This window comes from Cydia strobilella, chromosome 11 (genome assembly GCF_947568885.1).
Source record: "Cydia strobilella chromosome 11, ilCydStro3.1, whole genome shotgun sequence".
Taxonomy (NCBI): Eukaryota; Metazoa; Arthropoda; class Insecta; order Lepidoptera; family Tortricidae; genus Cydia; species Cydia strobilella.
In genome coordinates this window covers 10869976-10893014 of record NC_086051.1, presented here as the reverse complement: position 1 = coordinate 10893014, position 23039 = coordinate 10869976, and the positions used below count along the sequence as shown (strand labels likewise).

At 36.4% G+C, this 23039-nt stretch overlaps 1 protein-coding gene across 1 annotated transcript in view; it reads left to right on the top strand.

Moving 5' to 3' along the window:
• Window positions 1-21644, top strand: part of LOC134745184 (transcription factor SOX-8-like) — a 29709-nt gene extending 8065 nt beyond the window's left edge. The window contains exons 2-3 of the mRNA XM_063679173.1: window positions 12029-12175; window positions 19406-21644. Coding sequence (XP_063535243.1) covers window positions 12029-12175; window positions 19406-19799 — 541 coding nt within the window. The 3' untranslated portion in view covers window positions 19800-21644. The remainder of the gene's footprint in view (window positions 1-12028; window positions 12176-19405) is intronic.
• Window positions 21645-23039: the final 1395 nt, after the last annotated feature.

The window sequence follows — 23039 nt, the reverse complement described above, 5'->3', positions numbered from 1 at the left end:
CAAACTAAAAAAAAATTAAAGCCTATTGTAACTTTTTGTTGGCTGAGAATCGTAAGTATTCAATTTTGACAAATTCGGGTAAATTGGAATAACGCTCCACATAGTACTCGTACAAGTTTAAAATTGTCAGTAATCCTGAGATGTAAATGAAAGATACCTACCTCTAATATATATGTATAGTAAAGAGTTATATTTTCGTAACTTGTATGCCTCTTTTTCTTATAATTAAAGTGGCCCATCCTAAAAACTTTCAGTGCTGTCTATGTATTTACTTACTTAAGTACTGTACGAGTACATACATGCACTTTTGCTTATACATATATTATAAGTACAGCTGATAAGCTCAATAACGGCTGCTGATAAAAGCACAAAAAAAGAGTCAAATAAAAGTGAATTCCTTGATAGCTTATCTCTTGCGAAGAATTTGCACAACTTCAAAATATTTAAGCAAGACGGTATACTTACACAATCACTCTATAAAAGGCACCTTTACCTACGATTATATTTCAGTATTTTTTTTTTGCATTGACAGAGTACTTATTATATACTTTTTAAATTGCGTTAGTACGAGTAGGTACTTATTGATTTGAATCTCAGAACTATCCATATAGAAAATAATACACGGGCAGCTTGATAAAACACCCGTTCCTTACGGACTTATGGTAACCGCATTGTTTATTAAGTACCTACATGATATCTAAACAAACCTACCTACTTAATTCGTTACTAAACAGAAACTTTCCAAAGGCTAAGACATTAAGTCATAATAGTCTTGTTTTTAAAGTGAACTCCTAGAAGCTTTTTGTTCTAATTTTATTCATAGGATCTCGGAAGCTCGTGTAGGGTAGGGCACGGCGCGGCGTGTGACGATTTTTATCGTCTTCCTGCCTCCCCGATTTATTTCCGCATGTGATAGCGCTGCGCAAACATACCCATTGTGGGGTTCTTATCTGCCCCAGAGGCTCTCCTTGGAGCCCTCATCAGGAGCTGGAGACTCACCTTATTAAAACATTTAAAAAGGTAGGTATATTTAATTCAGATTATTGATCCCCAAAATATACGTATAGGTACATATATTTTTTATATGGTTGTAATGTTTCTTACCTACCTATTGTTACATATTAGGTACATGTATACCAAGCCATCTTTGCAGCAAATGTTTCAATTAAACGAACTAACAAGAGTGCTACGGCAGCTAAATTAATTATCAAGTAGAAACATTCCTATAGGTAGGTATTATGTTTACTGCGCGATTAGCACCGCCATGCTGCCCGGCTTGCGGCAGCAATGTTGTGCTTCAATATATATGAACAGTATACAGGCCCAATAAACTCATTTTTGAGCATTTCAAGATCACAGCAACACTAGTAAAGTAAATATTCCATATTTTCAAACTTTATAAGTGTTGAAAGCGTTCGTACAGTCGGACCAAGCTATCTCTCCACCAACTTTGACGTGACAAAGTGTGGAGATGCCTAATAAATTTCTATGTAAATATGACGTTTCACTGCCACACTGTTAGTGCAAGGTCTGTGCAGAGTTAGCTTGGTCCAATTTTATTTACATAATGAATAACAAAATAAAGCTAACACGGTGCCATCAATTTAAGTTTAAAATTTTAATGATTTCTGGTGCTAGCATTTTTGTCTTCCCTGGCATAGAAATAGAACCGAGTTGATCTACTTTAACTATTGTTTTCAATGTATAATGCAATTGCTTTCTTCAATGCAATTTTTTTAATTAGGTTAGTACTTGATACATGTTCCTGAACTATATACTTACGAGTATAGGTACCTACAATTTGGTAAGCTTTGTCCTAGAATCTGGTCTGTCAATCAAAGACCGTGGCACTAATCCCAGCCGCGTCGGCGCGGTGCATGCGTGTGCGCAGTGATTGTAGCCTCCCCTGTAAGTGGGGGCGCAAACACCGGCTCACAGGTGCCGCCCGGAAGCACCCTGTGTGCTCGCCGGCCACTTCGCGACTTCATTACTGTGTACTGTGTAGCGGTAGCGGCGAACTTGAGATTATCTCGCTTTGAACAAAGTATGCTTTTCGTCTTTGTTGATTGCAGTAGGTAAAATATTTATTTATTTTTTACTGACTTTTACAAGCAAGTTTTAGAATAAATGGTAATTTGTCCTCGTTTAATCACTTCAGAAGGTTTATACTTAGTTAACAAGTTAATAAAATAAATACTTTTTGGGCGCTTAAACTCTTCACATAGGTACATACCTACTCTAAAAATTTGGTCGGTAGTCGGTACCTAGTTTCACTGAAAATGAATTGAATTGCATTGCATTAACATGTTAGGTACACATTATAAAATATCAAATGTACATTCTGGTAAGGAAACCCTCCCCATCATAATTATCATAGAGCAGGCGCGTTTGTGCTGATTATGAATAAAAAATTAGAAGCCCTTGACTTTGGCGATGACCACAGAAAATACTATGAATCCTCTCAAGACTGTGATCGAGTAACGGGCCCCGCGGTCGTGTTAGTAGCGAATCTCCAATTGAAAGTCCAAACGATGACTAAGGTTAAGGAAGTCGCTTAAAAGCTCCTTTCGCCGATATTTGCCGAGATTTTACCATTACGTAAGGCATTGAACATACAATTTGTAGGTGCGTGTGGGCAAGTCGGGCCCCAAATATTGACAAAGTGTAATCTGGGCGGAGCGGTGGCGCGGTTAGCGGGTGCGCGGTAATGCGCTCGGGCAACATTAACACCAGCCGAGGCTCTTCATTACCGGAGCCCTACTTATTTGGCCACCGCTGCCCGCTAAACGATATTCGCGATGCTGTGATTTTTGCTGCGAAGATACGTGTTGCCTGGTGGGAATCGTTTGTTTTATATGGTACTTAAACTATCTGAAAACTTTGGAAGTAAAAAGACTTGTACATACCTAAGTATATCGTTTTTTTAACGATCACTTGGCATTTGTACACTTATACGAGTAAAGTGGAGTCCGACCAAGACAAGTCTGCAACGATTTTGATAGCACACGCAGTGCAAGTGTTATTTTAAACGTCAAACTTCTATGAAATTATGACGTATAAATAACACTTGCACTGCGTGTGCTATCAAAATCGTTGCAGACTTGTCTTGGTCTAACTCTAATGATATTATCAAAACTAAAATTAAAATCCCAAAAAGTAAACTTATTTCAGTGTTTTTGGAAAATACTAATAGACTAGATACGACGGCAATTAATAGGTATAACAGTAACAGTAGTAAAATGTATCGTGCATTGTAATTTTAAATTAAGTAGGTAAGGAACTTGTAATTCCAATAGGCTTGTCAGCAAACAGGCATGCTATATAGCTAGAAGTTACCCTTGTTTCTTACATATTTTCAGTACCTATTAGGTTACGAGAAATAGATAGTACACCAACCTACCGCACAGAAATCGGGGCCGAGTGGACGTTATCAGCGTATGTGGACACAGATGTGTTCCCATGCGTCTTCACCCTCCGCCACTAATTGAACGTCATATTATCACGCGACACTGCTCAAGGATAACTCATGCCTGCATTCAATCTAAACATGACAAATGACACTTGAGAATATATTTAATCCTACCTATACATATATTGCACAGAGATTAGAAGAAGAACAAAATTTATAGATGCGGCGATACATATACTGAAACAAAAATACAATTGGGCAGGGCACATAGCGAGGATGAAAAATAACAGATGGACAAAAACAGCAACAAATTGGAATCCAAAGATTGGTAAGAGAAAAAAAGGCAAACCAAAAACAAGATGGGAAAAAGACCTAATAGAAACAATAGGAAAAAACCGGAAAGAAATCGCAACAGACAGACAAAAATGGAAAAAAATGTTGGACAAATACTTAAATATAATAGAAAAAGGCGATTCGGAAGAGGCCTAGGTCAAAATGACCTTACGAATATGCATATGGAAGAAACATAAAATAAATATTAATAATTGTTACATAAAATGTCAACAGTTCATATAATAAAGGCTTTAATAATAATAATAATACATATATTGTGAAGACGCAAATTTTTTCCGGCTCTGAAATGCATAAAAGATTAGCATGACTTACTTACGTGTTTTCAGTAGTCTTAATTATTAATTATTATTATTAATTAGGCAATTTTTACAACAAACATGTCCAATAGAGGCGACGGCTAGCTTAGCATGTGTCTTCTGTTTTTGTACAAAATATTTTTCCCCTCACTAGCTCGGAAAGTTGTCTTTTATCCTTTAAAACAAGCGGGGAAAAACGCATTTTATCCACTAGTGGGGAAAGTAATTTGACCTTGGATGGAGCGTGTTTAAGTAGCTTGACAGATAACAAAACGTAAAACGCTCATAATAATGATTCGTTTGATAGTGGTTTGATATTTATTATCATTAAACAAAGGGTTTGAGAATCTAATAAAAAATACCAAATTTAGCTTTATTTAATGATTTTATGTCATAAACCTTAAAGTTCCATAAGAAACGTTTGTTTTTTAATAATGATGTTAAATATAATTCTGAACGCACAAGTTGAGTCGATGCAATTTCAAAACGCATCATTGACATTTCATACGTCAGAAATGTCAATATTGTCAACAAAATTTTTACTTAAAAACTTCTCACGTAAAAATACAGAATTTCCAGAGTTTTTTGTTATAATATCGTAAAAAATGAGTGATTTCAGTGATGAAGATGATCTGACGCCTGTGGATGTTGCACTTTCCTCGCTATAGTGAGGTGAAAAGTTTTGTGTTACACACGGGTGCAAATGTTCTGATTGATTCTATTTTAGAACCACTCGCTTCGCTCGTGGTTCAACTATAGAATCCTTTTGCTTACTCGTGTTTCAATTCCACACTCGCGGGTAAAATACAACTTTGCACCCTTGTATAACAAATAACTATTTTCATGGACCCTCCCATCACTTTAATCCTTATACAAGATAATAATATAAAACTTTAGCTCAGCAGCTCTACATTTTCTAGTACTTACCTAGTTATCATCTTATATCTATTGTCCATTTCTTATTTCTCCTTATGTTGGCATGCTTCCTAACTCTCAAAACTGTCGCCTTTCCCGCTCTTTTTCTAACAACTGTACATATGTCCTGTGTTGTCTGTGATGTGCATAACTTTGTTTGATTACATAATTAGCGGTTAGTATGGACAAGTGTAGTAAAAAAACCGGTCAAGTGCGAGACAGACTCGCGCACGAAGGGTTCCGTACCATTACGCAAAAAAACGGCAAAAAATCACGTTTGTTGTATGGGAGCCCCCACTTAAATATTTATGTTATTCTGTTTTTAGTATTTGTTGTTATAGCGGCAACAGAAATACATCTGTGAGAATTTCAACTGACTAGGTATCACGGTTCATGAGATACAGCCTAGTGACAGACGGGCGGGCGGACGGACGGACAGTGGAGTCTTAGTAATAGGGTCCCGTTTTTACCCTTTGGGTACGGAACCCTAATAATTAGATCAGATATGATCAGATATGTTGAAACCTATTAAGCAATTCATATATGGTAATAATTACACCGAATAAGTATTGAATTAAGTCGGACCCAATACCAATAGTAATACGATACGCATATACTTAGGTACCTAATAGATTAAAGCCAATTGCATCCGGCTTGCATCCGCCAATCGTGTGCCACCAACAGAAATTCATCTCGCTTATCGAATGGGTCGCTCCGAGGTTGACCAATGTCCGCACCGGTAGGTCTTGTCTTGGTTATTTATCTACGAGTTGTTATATTATATACTTGCTGATAAGTAGGTAATGTATAGGTACATACCGCGTGCATACCTATATCAACAGGCCATGTTTATTTATTTATTTGAATGTAGCAAGTTTTTGTTGTTTTATTACCTATGAATTTATAATTATGTCGTGGACTAGATGTTACTTTTTCAGACATGCTTCAGATGTTACTTTTTCAGAATGTTACATTTTGATTCAGCAGGTATTTGTTTCTATAATCACAAAACATCCCTTTTTTTCCTACACTACCTAGTCAACGTATGGTCAATTAGATAAATAAAATAACTTCGATCAGTTAGACAGAAACTTTTATTAAAATGCAAATAACGACATGTGACTCCTATGAGAACGCTTGCCCCTTTCGTTTTCACTGATAAGTGATAATATTGAAACGAATTACATTACTATTAGGGTATTTCCTATATTACCTTTTAAATGTAAAATTCCACAACATGATAGTTTGATAACACTCCCTGCAGCACCCCTAATGTAGATTACAATTGTTCCCAGGCCTCTTGAGCCGAGTCAATTATTATCAAGTGATCTACTGTCGCCAGGTGATGTTCTAATACCTACAAATCTCTATGAGCTGGTAGCTTTAGAGATAGGCAATTACATCGTTTGAGTTTGATAAAACATGTTCGAGTGCCTGAATAATGATTACGAACGCGACGGCTGCCGGTCGGTTTAACAGCGCTATTAATTGTTTAATGGTCGTTGTTACATCGACTGTAAAGATAACTGCGGCCGAGAGGGATGTTTAGAAGACTTCAAGACTTGGTGATGAAAAGGGCGAGGGTATTTAGTAGCAACCATCTGTTTAGTACGTCATGTCATACGGCAGAATAAGTGTAACCGTTACACTTATTGAATACGTTACACTGTAACGGATTCATTTTTTAGGGTTCTGTACCCAAAGGGTAAAAACGGGACCCTATTACTAAGACTCCATACAGTCTACAGCCCGTCTGTCTGTCTGTCGGTCACCAGGCTGTATCTCATGAACCGTGATAGCTAGACAGTTAAAATTTTCACAGCTGATGTATTTCTGTTGCCGCTATAATAACAAATACTAAAAAGTACGGAACCCTCGGTGGGCGAGTTCGCCTCGCACTTGTCCGGTTTTTTTTGTACGTTTAATATTAGTAGAGCGGATTATACCAAAGTTAAAAATACCTTTAAAACTCATATTTTTTTACATAACATTAATATCCATCACGATGTTTCGAATATTAGAATACTGAAGACCACATACGAAGCTTTACCTATTCACTCAGCACTATTGTCACTAACATCGGAAAATATCGAATCATCCAAAGCGTTTACTAAGTGCCGTTACTCGTAAGCTTAACAGCTGTAACATTAAAACCAGTGCACCGCGCGTAGGAAACCGTCCGACGTTCTGAAGCTTGCAAATTTATGTAGCTGTAAGTTGTAACGATGGTTGCGCCGGCGCAACTCTGAGGGCAGAAATAGCGTGGGCGGGCACGTCACAGATGACAGCTATCTACGTTACTCACGTTTATGACTTCCTCGGCCATTCAGTCAATAGCTCAAAGCGTGTCCAGTATGTCAACTAGCAGAGATTCTGAAAATAAAACATGATAGTTTAATTTGAAAAGTAGACATTAAAATCTACTAATATGTATATAGGTATACCTATATGGCATCAGAGCTTTATACAAGGTCAATTTTACAAAATAACAAACGATAGGACAAAAAGTATTAAGTTCCATCTGAGGTAATTAAGGATAATTTTTGCGTTAAATCCTTGAGTCAGAAGTAGGTACTTCTTTGGTATTTGAATCATTTCTAAATTTAACCTTGCTTACGTTGTTAAAATGTTAATTATGGTTTCTAGTAACAAAAGCTATTTAAAAAAAATGTTTCGGTATAGGTAATCGTAATCTTTGTTTATAGCGATTAATCATGTTCGGCTACGTGTCATAGGCAAGCTGAGATTTTCAAAACAAAACTATGAATTGTGCTAGCTAAAACTAGCCTACCAAAACATCGTATAACATAACTACGGCACGGGTCAAGTGCTCAAGTGTTGTATTTCTAATAGTATGATTAATGTTACAATAGCTACGGCGTTGAAGTAAATAATAACCTATACAGGCTATACAAGTGATAGGTACTTATAACTTCATGTAGCGTTCGCATATTAATTATTCGTCAGTAAAACAGTAAAATAAATTCGGTGGATTAGTTTTATTTTATTTTATTTTATTGAAAGAGTGTTTTCAGTAAGTTTTTTTCAACACACTTCTTTCTTAACAAATCGTATTTCATGCAAGTGTACTAAAGGACAAATGCCTATATTGTTAATCCCGTCGTAGCACGGTACGCTTATCACCATGCCTGTCACGTTCTAACAAGTATGTGAGTGCAAAAGTGGCGGACTTAGTGATAGGGGAACCATGCTGCGCGGGCAGGTCTTCGAGTGACCACGTCTAACCAAATACCTAGCTTGTAGTTTTTAATTAGAGATAAATATTTTTAGTTGTACTGGTATTAATTAATTTAGTACTTAACATAGTTTTCTCGCTTCGCTCGTGGTTCACCTATAGATTCCTTTCGCTTGCTCGTGTTTCAATTCTACACTCGCGGGTAAAATACAACTTTGCACCCTTGTATAACAATAGTTATTTGTTATTTGTTATACAATACTTATTTGTTATACAAGGGTGCAAAGTTGTATTTTACCCGCGAGTGTGGAATTGAAACACGAGCAAGCGAAAGGATCCTATAGTTGAACCACGAGCGAAGCGAGTGGTTCTAAAAGAGAATCCTGAGCGTAGCGAGTGTTTTAACACACGAGAAGTAAAATACATTTGCACCCGTGTGTAACACAAAACTTTTCCCCTCACTATAGCGAGGAAAGTGCAACATACACAGGCGTTAGATCATCTTCATCAACTGGAATCACTCATTTTTTTACGATATTATAACAAAAAACTCTCGAAATTCTGTACTTTTACGTGAGAAGTTTTAAAGCAAAATTTTTGTTGTCAATGTTGACATTTCTGACGTATGAAATGTCAATGATGCGTTTTGAAATTGCATCGACTTAACTTGTGCGTTCAGAATTATATTTAACATAATTATTAAAAAACAAACGTTTATTATGGAATTTTAAGGTTTATGACTTAAAATCATTAAATAAAGCGAAATCTGGTATTTTTTATTAGATTCTCAAATCATTTATCTAATGATAATTAATATCGAACGAACCATTATTATGAGCGTTTTACGTTTTGTTATCTGTCAAGCTACTTAAACACGCTCCATCCAAGGTCAAATTACTTTCCCCACTAGTGGATAAAATGCGTTTTTCCCCGCTTGTTTTAAAGGATAAAAGACGGCTTTCCGAGCTAGTGAGGGGAAAATAACTATTGTCTTCTACGACAGTTGTTGTTGAGTGATTGTATTGTATGTCATGTACTATAGCTGTTGCCCGCGACTTCGTACGCGTGGATTTGTATGCTGGTGGTTATGTAATGCCCTTTTACCAAGTTTCAGCGTCTATCCCCTTTTTAACCCCCTAGGGGTTGAATTATCAAGAGCGTTGAAATAATTTTAGCTTTCAATAGTTAAAGCGACAACATTCTGTAGTGGCCTAGGAACACTAAATTGGTTGACTGTACGTAGGTACAGACATATAATTTGGTGATCAATACATAGGTATTAAAATGTATTAAATAGATAGTTACTAGTTAGGTTAGGATGTACCTACAACAAAACTCAAAAATAAATCGCTAAAAGTAACTTAGTACCTACTTACTACTAAGTAACTTATTATCGATGACATAATCGTCTCAGAATTTATCGAACCCTCTTCAAAACCAAATCGTGACCTTATTTTTTGCATTAACACGTGTCCCTTCAGTGCTTAGTGCTCAAATCATAGCAAGCACATGCGAAGTACCCTTCTATCCTCAAATAAAAACTAGTGCTCCCATTAAAATATAACCCATTACCCAGCCACATACAGATGTATAGACGAGACTGTGAAATATGGCTGTAAATCATTACGTTCCACTATAATAAAACTTTTTGTCCGGCAGTCGTTCAATTATGATTTTAAGAGCTTTTGAAATTAGAGTATATCATCAAAATTAACAGCGGAATAAAAAATAAAAAGTAACATGATTTAAATTTTGTCATTGCTTAAGTTGAAATCTTAGTTAATAATATATTTCGTTTCTAAGTGGTGTATACCTCATGCAACACAGATGACAAAAGCGTCATAATGGTCTTAATAAATCTAATAGTTTCGAATGTGAAGTATATACATTTGCTGCATGGCGAGTAGTGTATTGTGTGCACTTAAGCGATACGAGTAGATATGTGATTGTCAGTGGCGGAGATGTTACTAACCAGATGGCACAACGCGGTAGGTCCACTCTTGCGTTTCTACAAGCTCACGCTGGTTTCGCTTACACTACAAATACATTCTCATAATCACTACCAGATTGAGCTCTGGAAATCTAAGACGCGTAGGAAAATAAAATTCCCCTAATATAGCTGCGTTGAATTGCTAGAACCCGTTCCCACTAATAAACAAGGAAACCGCCGCAGTTCACCGAAGCGGTAGGTAATTATTTCTACTCATATTGCTTCCCGAGTAATCCGTTAGAAATCGATCGACTTTTAGTGGCGTGTCAGTGTTTGAAAAAACCATAATTTATTGTCAGCATTCAGATCGCAAGGAAACCCGAACGGCACTAGAAAATAAAAATGTAATAAAACGAGAGTGGTTTATGAGCGTAAAATGACGAGAGGCGGCCGCATGGTTTTCACAAAATCACTAAATATTGTTTATAAGTTATGTAGTGTGGTAAATATTGATTTTTGTATTCAGCAGCTTCAAAAATATCCCGAACGCTTTGTACCTACTGCAGGCGCCATTAAAACTATCTGAATCATATCTAAAGCTAATAATATATCTAAAGATAATAAGTCCTCAGGAAATTGCATATAATACATACTTATTACTTACCCACCTACTTAAAAAGTTTCGACCCATGCCTCCGTGGCCCGGGTGGCCGAGGGGCTTAGGCACCTGCCGCGATAGCACAGGATGCTATACAGGATGCTTTGCTGAAGAGGATGGTTGGAGGCCTTGATCACTTTTTCTTCGTATCGGACATTTATTTCGATTTGTAATGTATATAGTAGAGTGTTTCTACTTGAAATAACACAAATCAAAATATTTTCCAAAAATATTTTAATTTGTTTCTAATACTAAAATCGAGTTCAAATATTTTTAAGTATTCACTTTCTTCGCTCGGTTACTTATAGGACTGGTATATATTTATCTTCATAAATTTTTAAGCCATCTAAAAATTAAGATAAAATCCCTTTCCTAATAGACCCAATAGACAATGATTGCACAACTCCGCTAGTCTGCCTTAAAATATGAAGATTTCGTTTGATTCGCTTCGGCTCTAAGATTTCACGTTACAAGGACTTGTTTAAATATTAACTTTTCAAAAGTGTGTTTTAATTTATTTTTTACGTCGCCACTTAATAAGTTCGGTAACCTAGTCATTATCGCGCACACGCCGAAAGCCCGGCAATTTAAGTTCCAACGCTCGCCGTCGAGTCAAGTGCGCGTTTCATATTGTTTATGTCAACAATAACTTTTTGTTCGGTTTAGAGTCTATACTCGAACTATTTATAGCTTTAAGCGTTACACTTTGGGTTGTATACGATGTATGCCTTCTTAAATGTACGTACATTACAGAATGTATCGTGGATGTAGTTGTAGGTAAATCTTACATATTTCAATACCTATGAAAAATAAGTTTAACTGCGTATAAAAGAGCTAGTTTTCTTCTATGCCTATGATATCGAAGCTGTAAAACTCCTTTTGCTTGAAATTCGGTTAAAATGTCACTAGAGCAAAAAAAAATCGATTAACAACGTTCGCTAAATTTTCTTCTATTAAAAATTCATAGTTTACTGCTTAGTGGCGTTGATCAGTCCGTCTAACTACCTACTGTGATAGGTGCAACTAAACCTTATGCAACCCGTGAAATAAAACTATGAAAACGGATTATATCGCGTATATTGAATTTATAATACATCCCGACGTTTCGAACTCTTTACAGCGTTCGTGGTCAACGGGTGAGTCACCCGCTGTTATAAATTCAATATACGCGATATAATCCGTTTTCATAGTTTTATTTCATGAGTAACTATCGCGGTAACCGAAGACAATCTTATGCAACCCGCTTAAGCAAAATAAACGTTTGTTACAGAGGTGGCGGCTACAACCGGCGGCAGCACGTGAAGCGGCCGATGAACGCGTTCATGGTGTTCGCGCAGGCCATGCGCAGGCGGCTGTCTGAACAGCGGCCTTCGTTGCACAACGCCGAGCTCAGCAAGTCATTGGGCTCTATGTGGAAGTGAGTGTCTATCATTGACCAATCTGCCTTACAACTTAAGGGGCCCACTGACTATCAGTCCGCCGGACGATACCGGCCTGTCAATTGTTCGGAACTGTCAAATTTTTGTTCTAACTGACAGGCCGATATCGTCCGGCGGACTGATAATCAGGGGCCCCTTTAGGTGATGTTAGAAAAACAGTTTGAACTTGTAATTCATTGCGTTAGAATACGGTAAACAATTTTTGAAGTGGAAGTTAGTACCATGCTGACATTGCTGACCCAATGGTCAGCATGGTGGGGCAATCCCCACAACGGGGAACAATCGTAGATCTTGGAAAAACAGTTTAGACTTGGAATTTAATTTAATGAGTTTTCGAAAGTCATAATATTGCCTTTACGACGCGCCCAGCGACCCCTACTGATGACCAGCATTGACCACACTATCTGGCCGCTGGCGTCTTTGTTTCGTTGCTGTATGCTTAAATACAAGCCAAAATCCTAGAAGAAATTAGTTACATAATATGTAAGTGGGTAGGTAGAACCCTTTCAATTTCATATTATACTTAATCCGATACGAGAAACTCATTCTCAAACAGTTTACCTATACGAAGATTACCAACACTATGAATTAGATAATAAGGAAATTTAATATCCCGGTTATTTAATCTCTTCATTGCCATTAAAGTATTAACTAAATAAAAGTTTACGTTCAAGCTTAGTTTATGTGTTTATAAGTCGACTTTATACGGCGGCGACAAACTTTATGCTCTAAAGCGGAACATTGACATGTTGACGGGCGTAGCAAGGACTTGTTTGAGGGCCTTTGGCGTACCGCAAGTAAACAACAGTTTAGTAAGGCAAAGTGCGTCTAGAGTCTAGATCCCATGTGTAATGTGTTTTTCGATTTGATTTTATTCTCTACTTATAGATTCTAGTATTATTAGTTAGTAATCCTTCAGGCAGAATTAAGATCCCACTGTGGTATAATGTTTAACGGCATCCTAGTCGGTAGTGACTCTGCCTATGAAGCAGGAAGTCCCGGGTTCGAATCCCGGTGAGGGCATTTATTTGTGTGTTAATCACAAACATTTGTTCCCGGGTTATGAATGTTTTCTATGAATACCTATAATAAGTATTTTTGTATAATTATTATATATGTCGTCGTCTGGTTCCCACAACACAAGCCTTGTTGAGCTTACTGTGGAACTACCTAGGTAGATTTGTGTGAGTGTCCCATGACCCGTAATATAGTTATTTATTTAATATTTGGCAATTGGCTACTAAAATTTCTGTCAAAATGTGTAACCCAAATTGACCGAGAAACTCGGAGACCGGCGCGTGCGGCGCCCAGCGGCGCGCGTGCATCGATTGTTTACTCATTAAAATACTATCGCTGCCACAGATACCATCTCTAACTGTCGGGGGCCCGGGAGGTCCAGATTAATAGAAAACTGTATCGAAATTATTCGGAAATGATAATTTAGCAATCGCGATGACATAGTTTTCACCAACGTTTTTGGCTATCTGTCACAATCATAGAATAGAAGGATAAAACAATTACCTAAGGGACTAATTGTAAAGAGAGGTGCAGCTGAATCGGTAACTAGAACATGAAACGTGAATATTTGAATAGATACTTCTACGAAATCAGTACGTAATATTTTTGGGAGCGTATTATACCCATGTAGCGTATATGTGCAGTCCAGGGATGTTGCGGATGCAGATTTTTAGACATCCGCGGATGCGGATATTTAAATGCTCACATCCGCGGATGTTAAGCTTAGGTAGGTACATAAAAATCGACAAATATTACATTTTAGTTATTTTTCCTTAAAAAAAACTAAACCTTTTTTGTTTTTGACGACTGGTCAGGCCTAGTGGGTAGTGACACTAGTGACCCTGCCTAATATGAAGCCGATGGTCCTGGGTTCGAATCCCGGTAAGGGCATTTATTTGTGTGTTGAGTACAGATATTTGTTCCTGAGTCTTGGGTGTTTTCTATGTAAGTATTTATGTATTTGTATATTACATATATCGTTGTCTGAGTACCCATAACACAAGCCTTCTTGGGCTTACCCTGGGACAGTCAATCTGTGTAAGAATGTCCTATAATATTTATTATTTATTTATTATTATATATATCGTTGTCTGAGTACCCGCTACACAAGCCTTATTTTGAGCTTACTGTGGGACTTAGTCAATTTCTGTAAGAATGTCCTATATTTATTTATTTATTTTAGTATTTGAACAAGATTACAGGTGCATTATATATGTATTTAATAAACAGTAACTTGGCCGACTTTTCTGGAATTTCGTTATGGGTAAAATAACTATTTACTTTCTGAACTATTCTATATTGATTTTAACTAACACGATTTTCACTCATAATTTTAAAACTAATTCCTCGCTAGTGCCTGAGATCACGAACGTAACGTCACGTTCGAAACGTCAGGCAATAAACTTTAGTTTTACGCGATAGTTTTAAAATGTTAACTATTCTAGTTCTACACTAACTATTAAATAATAAAAATATATCGAAATAAAAAAACCTGTCTTTTTTTCTTGCACCGCCACTTCACCGCTGAACAAGTTGAACTGATCCGGGTGCATAGATTAATGGTGTTTTATTTCTGATGAAGTGGTTGTAAGTTTCTTCCGATAATTTGATAATACATTGAGTTTTTCCACGATCCTGTTCGTCTTGTTTAAAATTAGTTCAAATCGCACTTTGCGTCGGCGGCCGGCGCTGCCACTGGTTTTATTCACTCGAAACGAAAGACACAACTTCCTTTCTAATAGTTCCTTTAGAAGCGATTATTTTCGAAAATAGTAACTTTATCAGTTTATTTTGGTTTAAAATCCCTATTTATTTTAAAAGACACCTATCCAACGATATCCCACACCAAAGGGTTGAAACAAAAAAAAAAGTCACACATTTTTTTTGTTTATTTCCGTTAAGTGTTGATTATTTCCGAATATATTCAAATTATCAAAAAATGTTTTTTGAGAACCCCTATTTATTTTAAAAGACATATCAAACGGCATACTACAACATAAGTATGAAAAGAAAAAAAAGAAAAAAATGTGTGTGACTATTTATTTTTTCGCTTCAACCCTATGGTGTAATATTTAGTTGGATAAGATTTCTACAATGAATATATGTTTGTACTAAATTTTTTTAAGAAGTGAATATTTTAGGAAATAATCACTTCGAAAGAAACAAAATGTGTGTAACAATTTTTTTTTCGTTTCAATCGTATAGTGTGGAATGTCGTTGGATAGGTCTTTCAGAATAAATAGGGATCTTTAAACAATATCTTTTGATAAAGTGAATCATTTCGGAAATAATCATTTAGAAAGAAAAAAAACGGGTTTTTGTTCTAACTTTTGAACCATCAATTCAAAAAATACGAAAAATATCACAGAAATAGTGCTTAATAAACACATTCGAAAAAAGTTAAAACAATCGTGATCAGGTTAAGCCGTTTTTGAGTCATCGCTAAAAGTCTTCCTTGACAACCCTCATTTGTGACCGGATTTTCGCAGGCAACCCTATACCACTGTTGCGAATACAGTAATAAAATTACCATCATTTTGATGTGTAATTCAAGCGTCAGACAGATGAGTGCAATTATATTATCGATGAAAACTCACCTGTTTAAACACGGCAACCTCATAATAGTGACCGGGAAAAGATAGGCAACCTAATTGATTCATGTTGTAGAAGTGGTATACTTTCTATTGGAACTTATTTCGTTCGTCAGACAAGTCGGTGAAATTTGAAGAAAAAATATATTTTTAATCAAAAATTTGTTAAAAATAGTCTCGACCATATTTCTTTAGGCAACCCTATTTATTTATGTTCAGGGACATATTTTCTTTCATAAAATATAAGTTTCATCCGTCAGACGTCTCCGTGAAGGTCGACCATATATAACGTATCTTAGGCTATAAGCTCCGCATCGATTTTGTGCGGATGCGGATGCGGATTTTGAAAATAATGCGGAAGTATTTCAGTTCATAATAATGCGGAAGTTCCGCGGTTGCGGATGCGGGTATTCGCAACATCCCTGTGCAGTCAGCCAAAGTGGCCGTCACTATTTATTTGATGATCGATAGATAGATAGTGTTTATTCGTGGCAAACACGCAAACACAAAAGAGGAAAACACGTAAGTAACACAACATAAATAATATACTTAAGCCACGAAATGATGCTGACTGTACTGTACGACTTAGGTATTAGGTATCTCATACCAAAGAGGATATAGAGCGGTACTGTCATAGTAAATTTTGTAACCACAGTAAATTCACTGCTATCTATCGACACACTTTAAAACTAAAAATGAAGATTTATAAAAATACGATAATAATAAAATAAAATAAAATAAAAAAGCCTTTTATTTCTCGCAGATATAAGAAAAAGTACACTCATAGAATTAAATTTATAGTCAAAGGTGCTTCGTAAAAAGTTACAGTACATTTCTATATCTGTCATGCAAATTTTTGATAAATTCCTTAGTAGGCATTAATTAATTATTAATTAAGTTTAATACATTTAATTAAATTGAATATTTTCATGCCTTATAATTAATAGAATAATAGAGTCAACAAAATGCAGCTTGATAGTTTAAATGTCAATAGTCAATAGTAATATAATATTAAAGTAATAATAAAAATACGATAAAATGTATTTAAATATGGATAAATGTTTTTTTATTTATTTGCATTAATTTTTTTATGATTTTGACCCATGTTCTTTCACAATTATGCGTTAAAATTGTTAAATATCAAACGAAACCATTAACGCCCTCTATACGAGAGTAGGCCAAAGGTACTGGCGCCATCTGATCGAGAGTCAAATTTTCGTGATTTTCGAGGCACGTGTTTTCCTTAGACTGTATCCATCTATTACGGCGTTATATCTATCTTTGCTCATACGTAACATAAGCAGGTAATTAAACAAGGACTTCAGGAAAACCTGGTTTTAGCGACACCAAAGATCTATTAAGCGTATAAGATAAATAAAGTCTAAGAAAGAAACGTGCCTCGAAAAATCAAGAAAATGTATGCTCGAATAAATAGATGGCGTGGCGATATACTTACCTTTGGCCTATAGCCCTATAATCGAGTAGATGGCGACAGATATCAGTTATTTATTTATTTATTTATTTAATCTTTATTGCACAAAAGAAAACCTTACAGTACAAAAGGCAGACTTAATGCCATAAGGCATTCTCTACCAGTCAACCTTAAGGCTAAGCAGAGAAATTGTGGGCGGTGCTACAAATACAACAGCAAAAATAAAATAAAAATAACATATAATCACATATATACAAATATAATATACATATATACTATATATATAATATATATATAAATAACGACGAGACTCATTATGAAACTAATAAAAATACACTAAGAAACTTTCTTTCCGCTAGCATAGAAAGCACGTAGGGATTTTTTGAACGCGAACTTATTAGTTGTTATCAGTGATAGAACATGGGTCAAATAGCCATATGATATTCTAAGAGTTTTAGTCCTGTGTCGAAAGATGGCAGTAAATTTACTTTGACTCTATATACTCAATTCTCTTTGGCAACACCTAACGGATCTATAGGTAAACCTAAAGGATTCCAAAACTCCATCTAATCGTACACACAAAGAAGTCCATAGTTAAAACCCCGCCCCAATATCTTAGTACAACCCACACCCCACACCGGGTCCAATTGGAAATCTAATAAACCATCCAGGGGCTCACTTGAGTTCTACACACCACATAAAAATCACCAAAATCTAACACAAACAGATTACTCTGTAGACCTATGAGCTAGGACCGGTATATAAATTACAAACCTTTCCGACACACCCTAACAATAAAATTCGGTATGTAAGCCCTAAAAGTCGTTGGAGGGCACCTGTTTTTCACGGACGATTCAACTTTAACCGAACATGCATTCTGACACTAAAGTGCACTTCTATTGACCACCCGCGCATTATACTGCGCTTATTGTAAAGGCAAAATATGAGATCAAGGGCTTCGTAGAGACGATGATTCGGCCAATATTTTGACACAAGACGCAAGTAAGGGCAAACTCTCGATCATATTTAAAAGAAAATAGTCGGTGAAAAGAGTCTGATTGCTTTGTTGTGATTGGTGGGCTCTCGACTGTCATCGAGCGATGTTGGATCGCGGTCGAGATTAGCAAGGTCAGAGGTTTCCGCGGACCCGTGATCTTACATTGCTGAGTAATCATCTGTTTGTTTCTAGACTGGAATGTGTAACCATTAAGATAATTCATTAATTTGTACAAATTGAGGAATTTTATCGTACTGTGATAATAAAATGAAGAGGTATGATATGGTAGACTTAGTTTAGATCTTCATACTCTTAACTTTTACTTAACTAAGAATAGAAATAGAACCTGTTAACAAAAATACTTAATTCTTCATACATATCCTAAAAACGTCCTAACAAATGTGCAGTTGAACAACCATCCATCGCTACATATGTCTAAACCTAATTAATGAGAGTCGAGTCTATTTTTCAAAACCAGCCTGCCATAAATTATCACTATGAGAACTAATTATAACAGTTGCAGACATTCGCCCAGACGGCCGTAACACGGTCATCGCACAAGCTTCCAAATATTTTCTATTTCTTGAAGAATTTAGATAAAAGATAACAGGGTAGACTTTCCTGCACTGATTAACATCGGCCACCTACAGACATTATAGATTCGATTTTAGAATTTAACCCATGTGTATCGGTACACATGGGGTATCGGTATTAATTCCTAAAAACTACATATGGAGCTTATTTTCGATATAAATTCATGGAACTAATATGGATACCTATAGGTACCATCCTGATAAATCCTAAACTAATTTTTCATTTATTTTCCCTTTTCCTTTCGCTACCCCAATGCACCCAATGTTTAAGAATGTTTATTAAACAAAAATACAAGTATAAACAAAACCTAGCTCACTCGGGTGTATTATGTGCTTAAGTCTAAGCTAGATTAAAGCTGGCGAGCATGGTCGGCGCGGCTGCGCGGGCGCCGTCTGCTGTGCATGGCACATTAGCGGCGGCCGGCGCATCTGGAAATAGTCGCGACGCGAGATACCATCGCCGCCTCTCCTCGCAATGATTCAGCATTCTTGACCATTCTCACAATACCTCGTGGCCTATTATCAAACATAAGTAATTAAACTTGAGAGGTTTTTGATAACTTATTAATTTGTTACAGGAGTTTGAGTGAAGACCAAAAGTTGCCGTTTGTGAAGGAAGCTGACAAGCTGAGGACGCAGCATAAGATCGAATACCCTGACTACAAGTATCAGCCACGGCGTAGGAAGCCTCCGCCGGCGGCGCCGCCACGACTTAAGCGCGAACCGTCATTGGAGCGATCACAAATAGACTTTTCTAGAATAGAAGTGGACGGAGGTTTATTAGAAGACGGGCCACCGGATGGTGCGGAGTTGGATCAGTACCTGAAACCTACGCACGCTTCACATTCGGCAGAATACCACGAGCTGCAGCCGCGCTACGTCGCTCACGCCCACCACGCTTCCGCCATTTACCCGGCGCCCCCGAATCTCTACCCGCCTTGCCACGATTGGGTGCAATACTCACATCCATAAGTCCGAACATTTATTTATGTTACACGAGCCATAGATTTTTTTCTACTTTATGATAAATGTAGGTCACTTGACACAGTTGCGCGCCGCCGCCACATGCTTTCCGTGGAAGCGCACGTGCGTTTACTTATCAAAGCGCAACACAAAAATATTTAAATAAACAAATTCGGCATCAAGATCTCTTTCACGTTAGTTACAAATCAGCTCGATTTTATAATTGTTCTCGTAACTCGTGAATCTAATACTTTTAACTGCTGACGTGTATGTATTGTTTATGCTATATCAAGATATTCCTTTGATTCCAAAGTTAATTAAACTCGTAATATAGGTTCCTAGTCTAAGTTAATTTGTAATTAAGCTTTTTATCATTCATATTGAGTAAGTAAGTTATAATTTGTGATTAAATAGTGTAAACTGAAAGTTGTATAATTATAACTACAGATGTAGTTCATGTAGTGCATAATTGTTTTACTTCGTATTTTCTTGGAAACGTTCGTATTTATCATGCTAGTTCAGTCAATGTCAGTACTTTTTGTACCGAGATTGACTGAAATAGCAAGACACGTTCGTAAGTTTCCGTGAAAATACGATGGAAAATAATAATGCACTACATCTGTACATAGTTTGATAGGTAGGTATGGAAGGTATCTACAAAGCCTGCAGTCGCGTTTTACTCAAAAGTAATGAGGATGCAGTTTTGATTTATTTTTAAAAATAAAAGAATGTTTCCTTTAAGTAAAATGAGCTAACTGAAGATTTTAAGGGACTTTTCCTCCAGGGCCCATAACTTTTTTCCACACTGTAGGTAATATGTTGGTTTTGCTCCCTGTCCAACCCTTATTAAGAGCCCGGTATCGATTTTAGTCGCAAAAATTTAAAATTCATAGATTTAGTCGGTGAAATTGTACACCTTTTGTTACGTAATAAAAAATAACAAGTACTGGTTTCTATTAGCACGTCTTCTCATCTTGCCGTTTAATAGATCAATTTTTTTAAAACAGTCACTAAATTAGTAATGATTTTTTTTCTGATGGACGTTTAGGTAAACGCGCGTAAAGCACTGATTTTGTAAGTCTTATTTTTAAATTTCGTAAAGTTTGGACTGCTAAAAATGGTAATTTTGTATTACACATATCCTGTACTCCACCTTTAATACACAACATTTTTGTTATTATGACTTTAAAGTAGTGTAAATGAAAGTTAGACGAAATCAATTTTCTCCAGAAATTACTTCAAAACACGTGACAATTTCTCTGAAAATCAACTTAATTTCAACGTAATTTTGATAATTAAACAATCTACAACATTTGCTGAAACTGTTCCTGTACATCATTTTATATAATTTACTAAGTAATTTTTTGATGAATTGAAACACGCACGCTCGCGACCTCATTATTAAAAGGCAAGATGAGAAGACGTGCTAATGGAAACCAATACTAAACCAAACCAAACCAAACTGGTCAAGATTTTGAACATTTGCAATGTCGCGAGTTGCCAAAAGAGTCATGAATGTGGAATTGTGCCACAGTGCGCCACACGGCGCTATCTACTAGGAAAATAAGGGTTCCTTTTGTACCTTTTTGGTACGGAACCCTAAAAACGAAACCCTCTAAACAAAAAAAAACATCTAAATAAGTAACATCCGTACAGGCATTAGACATAACAGTAATCCTTGCTAAAAAAATCTGGTATGTATGAATAATAAATTGTGTTCACAAACGCGAAAGCTAATTTTGTTAATTCATTCTCAAAGTAGATTATTATAGTTTATTGAAAATAGGTAGTTATATAGGCAACATTATCATTGTTAAATTTTAATCAAAACCAATAAAACTGATTTTTACAAAATATTTTGTTTTAATTAAGGGGAAAAAGGGTTTATATTAATAAATACCTAATTAAAGTTTCGATATAGTAAAAGCACGAAAAAAAACGACAGTAGGTAATAGGTACATACAAATACCTAGTTATAACAGTTATATTCACGCACACGAAATATTGAAGAACTTCATACTGGACTTTTTATAGATAACCCATTCCATTACATGCCTTCAGGCTAGGCGTACCTATTGGTAGTTAGGTTAGTCGAATCAAAATACTGGTTATTTAAGGGAAAAAATAAAAATTCGACAGTATTTATTTTAAATATTTAGATCAGAACGGTTTCACTCACTTGTATTTTTAGTCGCTTTTAGCGACATGTTTCGGATTCTTACAAGTACAAGAAATACAAGTGAGTGAAACCGTTCTGATCTAAATATTTTGAAATATGTCTCACGATAGTTTAAGTACGAGTATTTCTTCTACATTCACTGATAACATCCTCTCAATGAATAGAAACATTTGAAATATAGTTAGGCATAGCTTAAAAAACCAGATGCCTGGTCAGAAACCGCTCAGGCTTTACGGAGCAGATGGGTAGGTGTAGGTTGTACCTAATTTAAATATCTACGGCCGTAGCATGGTCGTATTTTTATCACCCGTCACCATGCCTGTCACGTTCTAACAAGTATGTGAGTGCGAAAGTGACAGGCATAGTGACAGGCGATAAAAAGGGAACCATGCTTCCACCGATGTAGGTATAGTCGCCATATATCGGAGCAAACTTGATGCACACAAATTATACGTAAACCCGACTTTATTGTTCTGTGTAAGTCGACTCTAGTAATTTACAGTCACCATCAAACATATTTATCAACCACAAAATAATGAATATTAAGTAGATGATTTTATTTTGAATTTTACCCTAGAATTAGTCACCCAAACAACACCCCTAAAATCCGCATACCACATGGTTATGCATGCAGCAGTCAATAATAGCAGAGTTCTTGGAAGCATTATCCAGTAGCCGCCGCCGCCGCGCCGACCCGCCGCTTCCGCCCCGCACAGAGCCTCCTTGTGCTCCCCCCTATCTTATCACTCTCATTTTTCGCGACCCACTAATGAGGACAGGCTATCGCAAAATGTGCAGTCTTCGGGACTTCAGGATGATTTGTCTTATTGATGTATAGCCGGTGATAATGATGGATGGATGCTTTGTTTTTTGCTTGGAAAATTACACGTATAGATCACGGTTGTCTATTGAGAATCCGAAACACTACTACTTACTAGACACACGAATCTCGATTTTCGAAGATTACTTAGATGTCTCTTACTCGTATTCCTACATAGAGCTTTCGACTGCTAGCAATACCACTTATTTGACAAACCAATTAGAGAACGAAATACTTAAGTACTTATAAT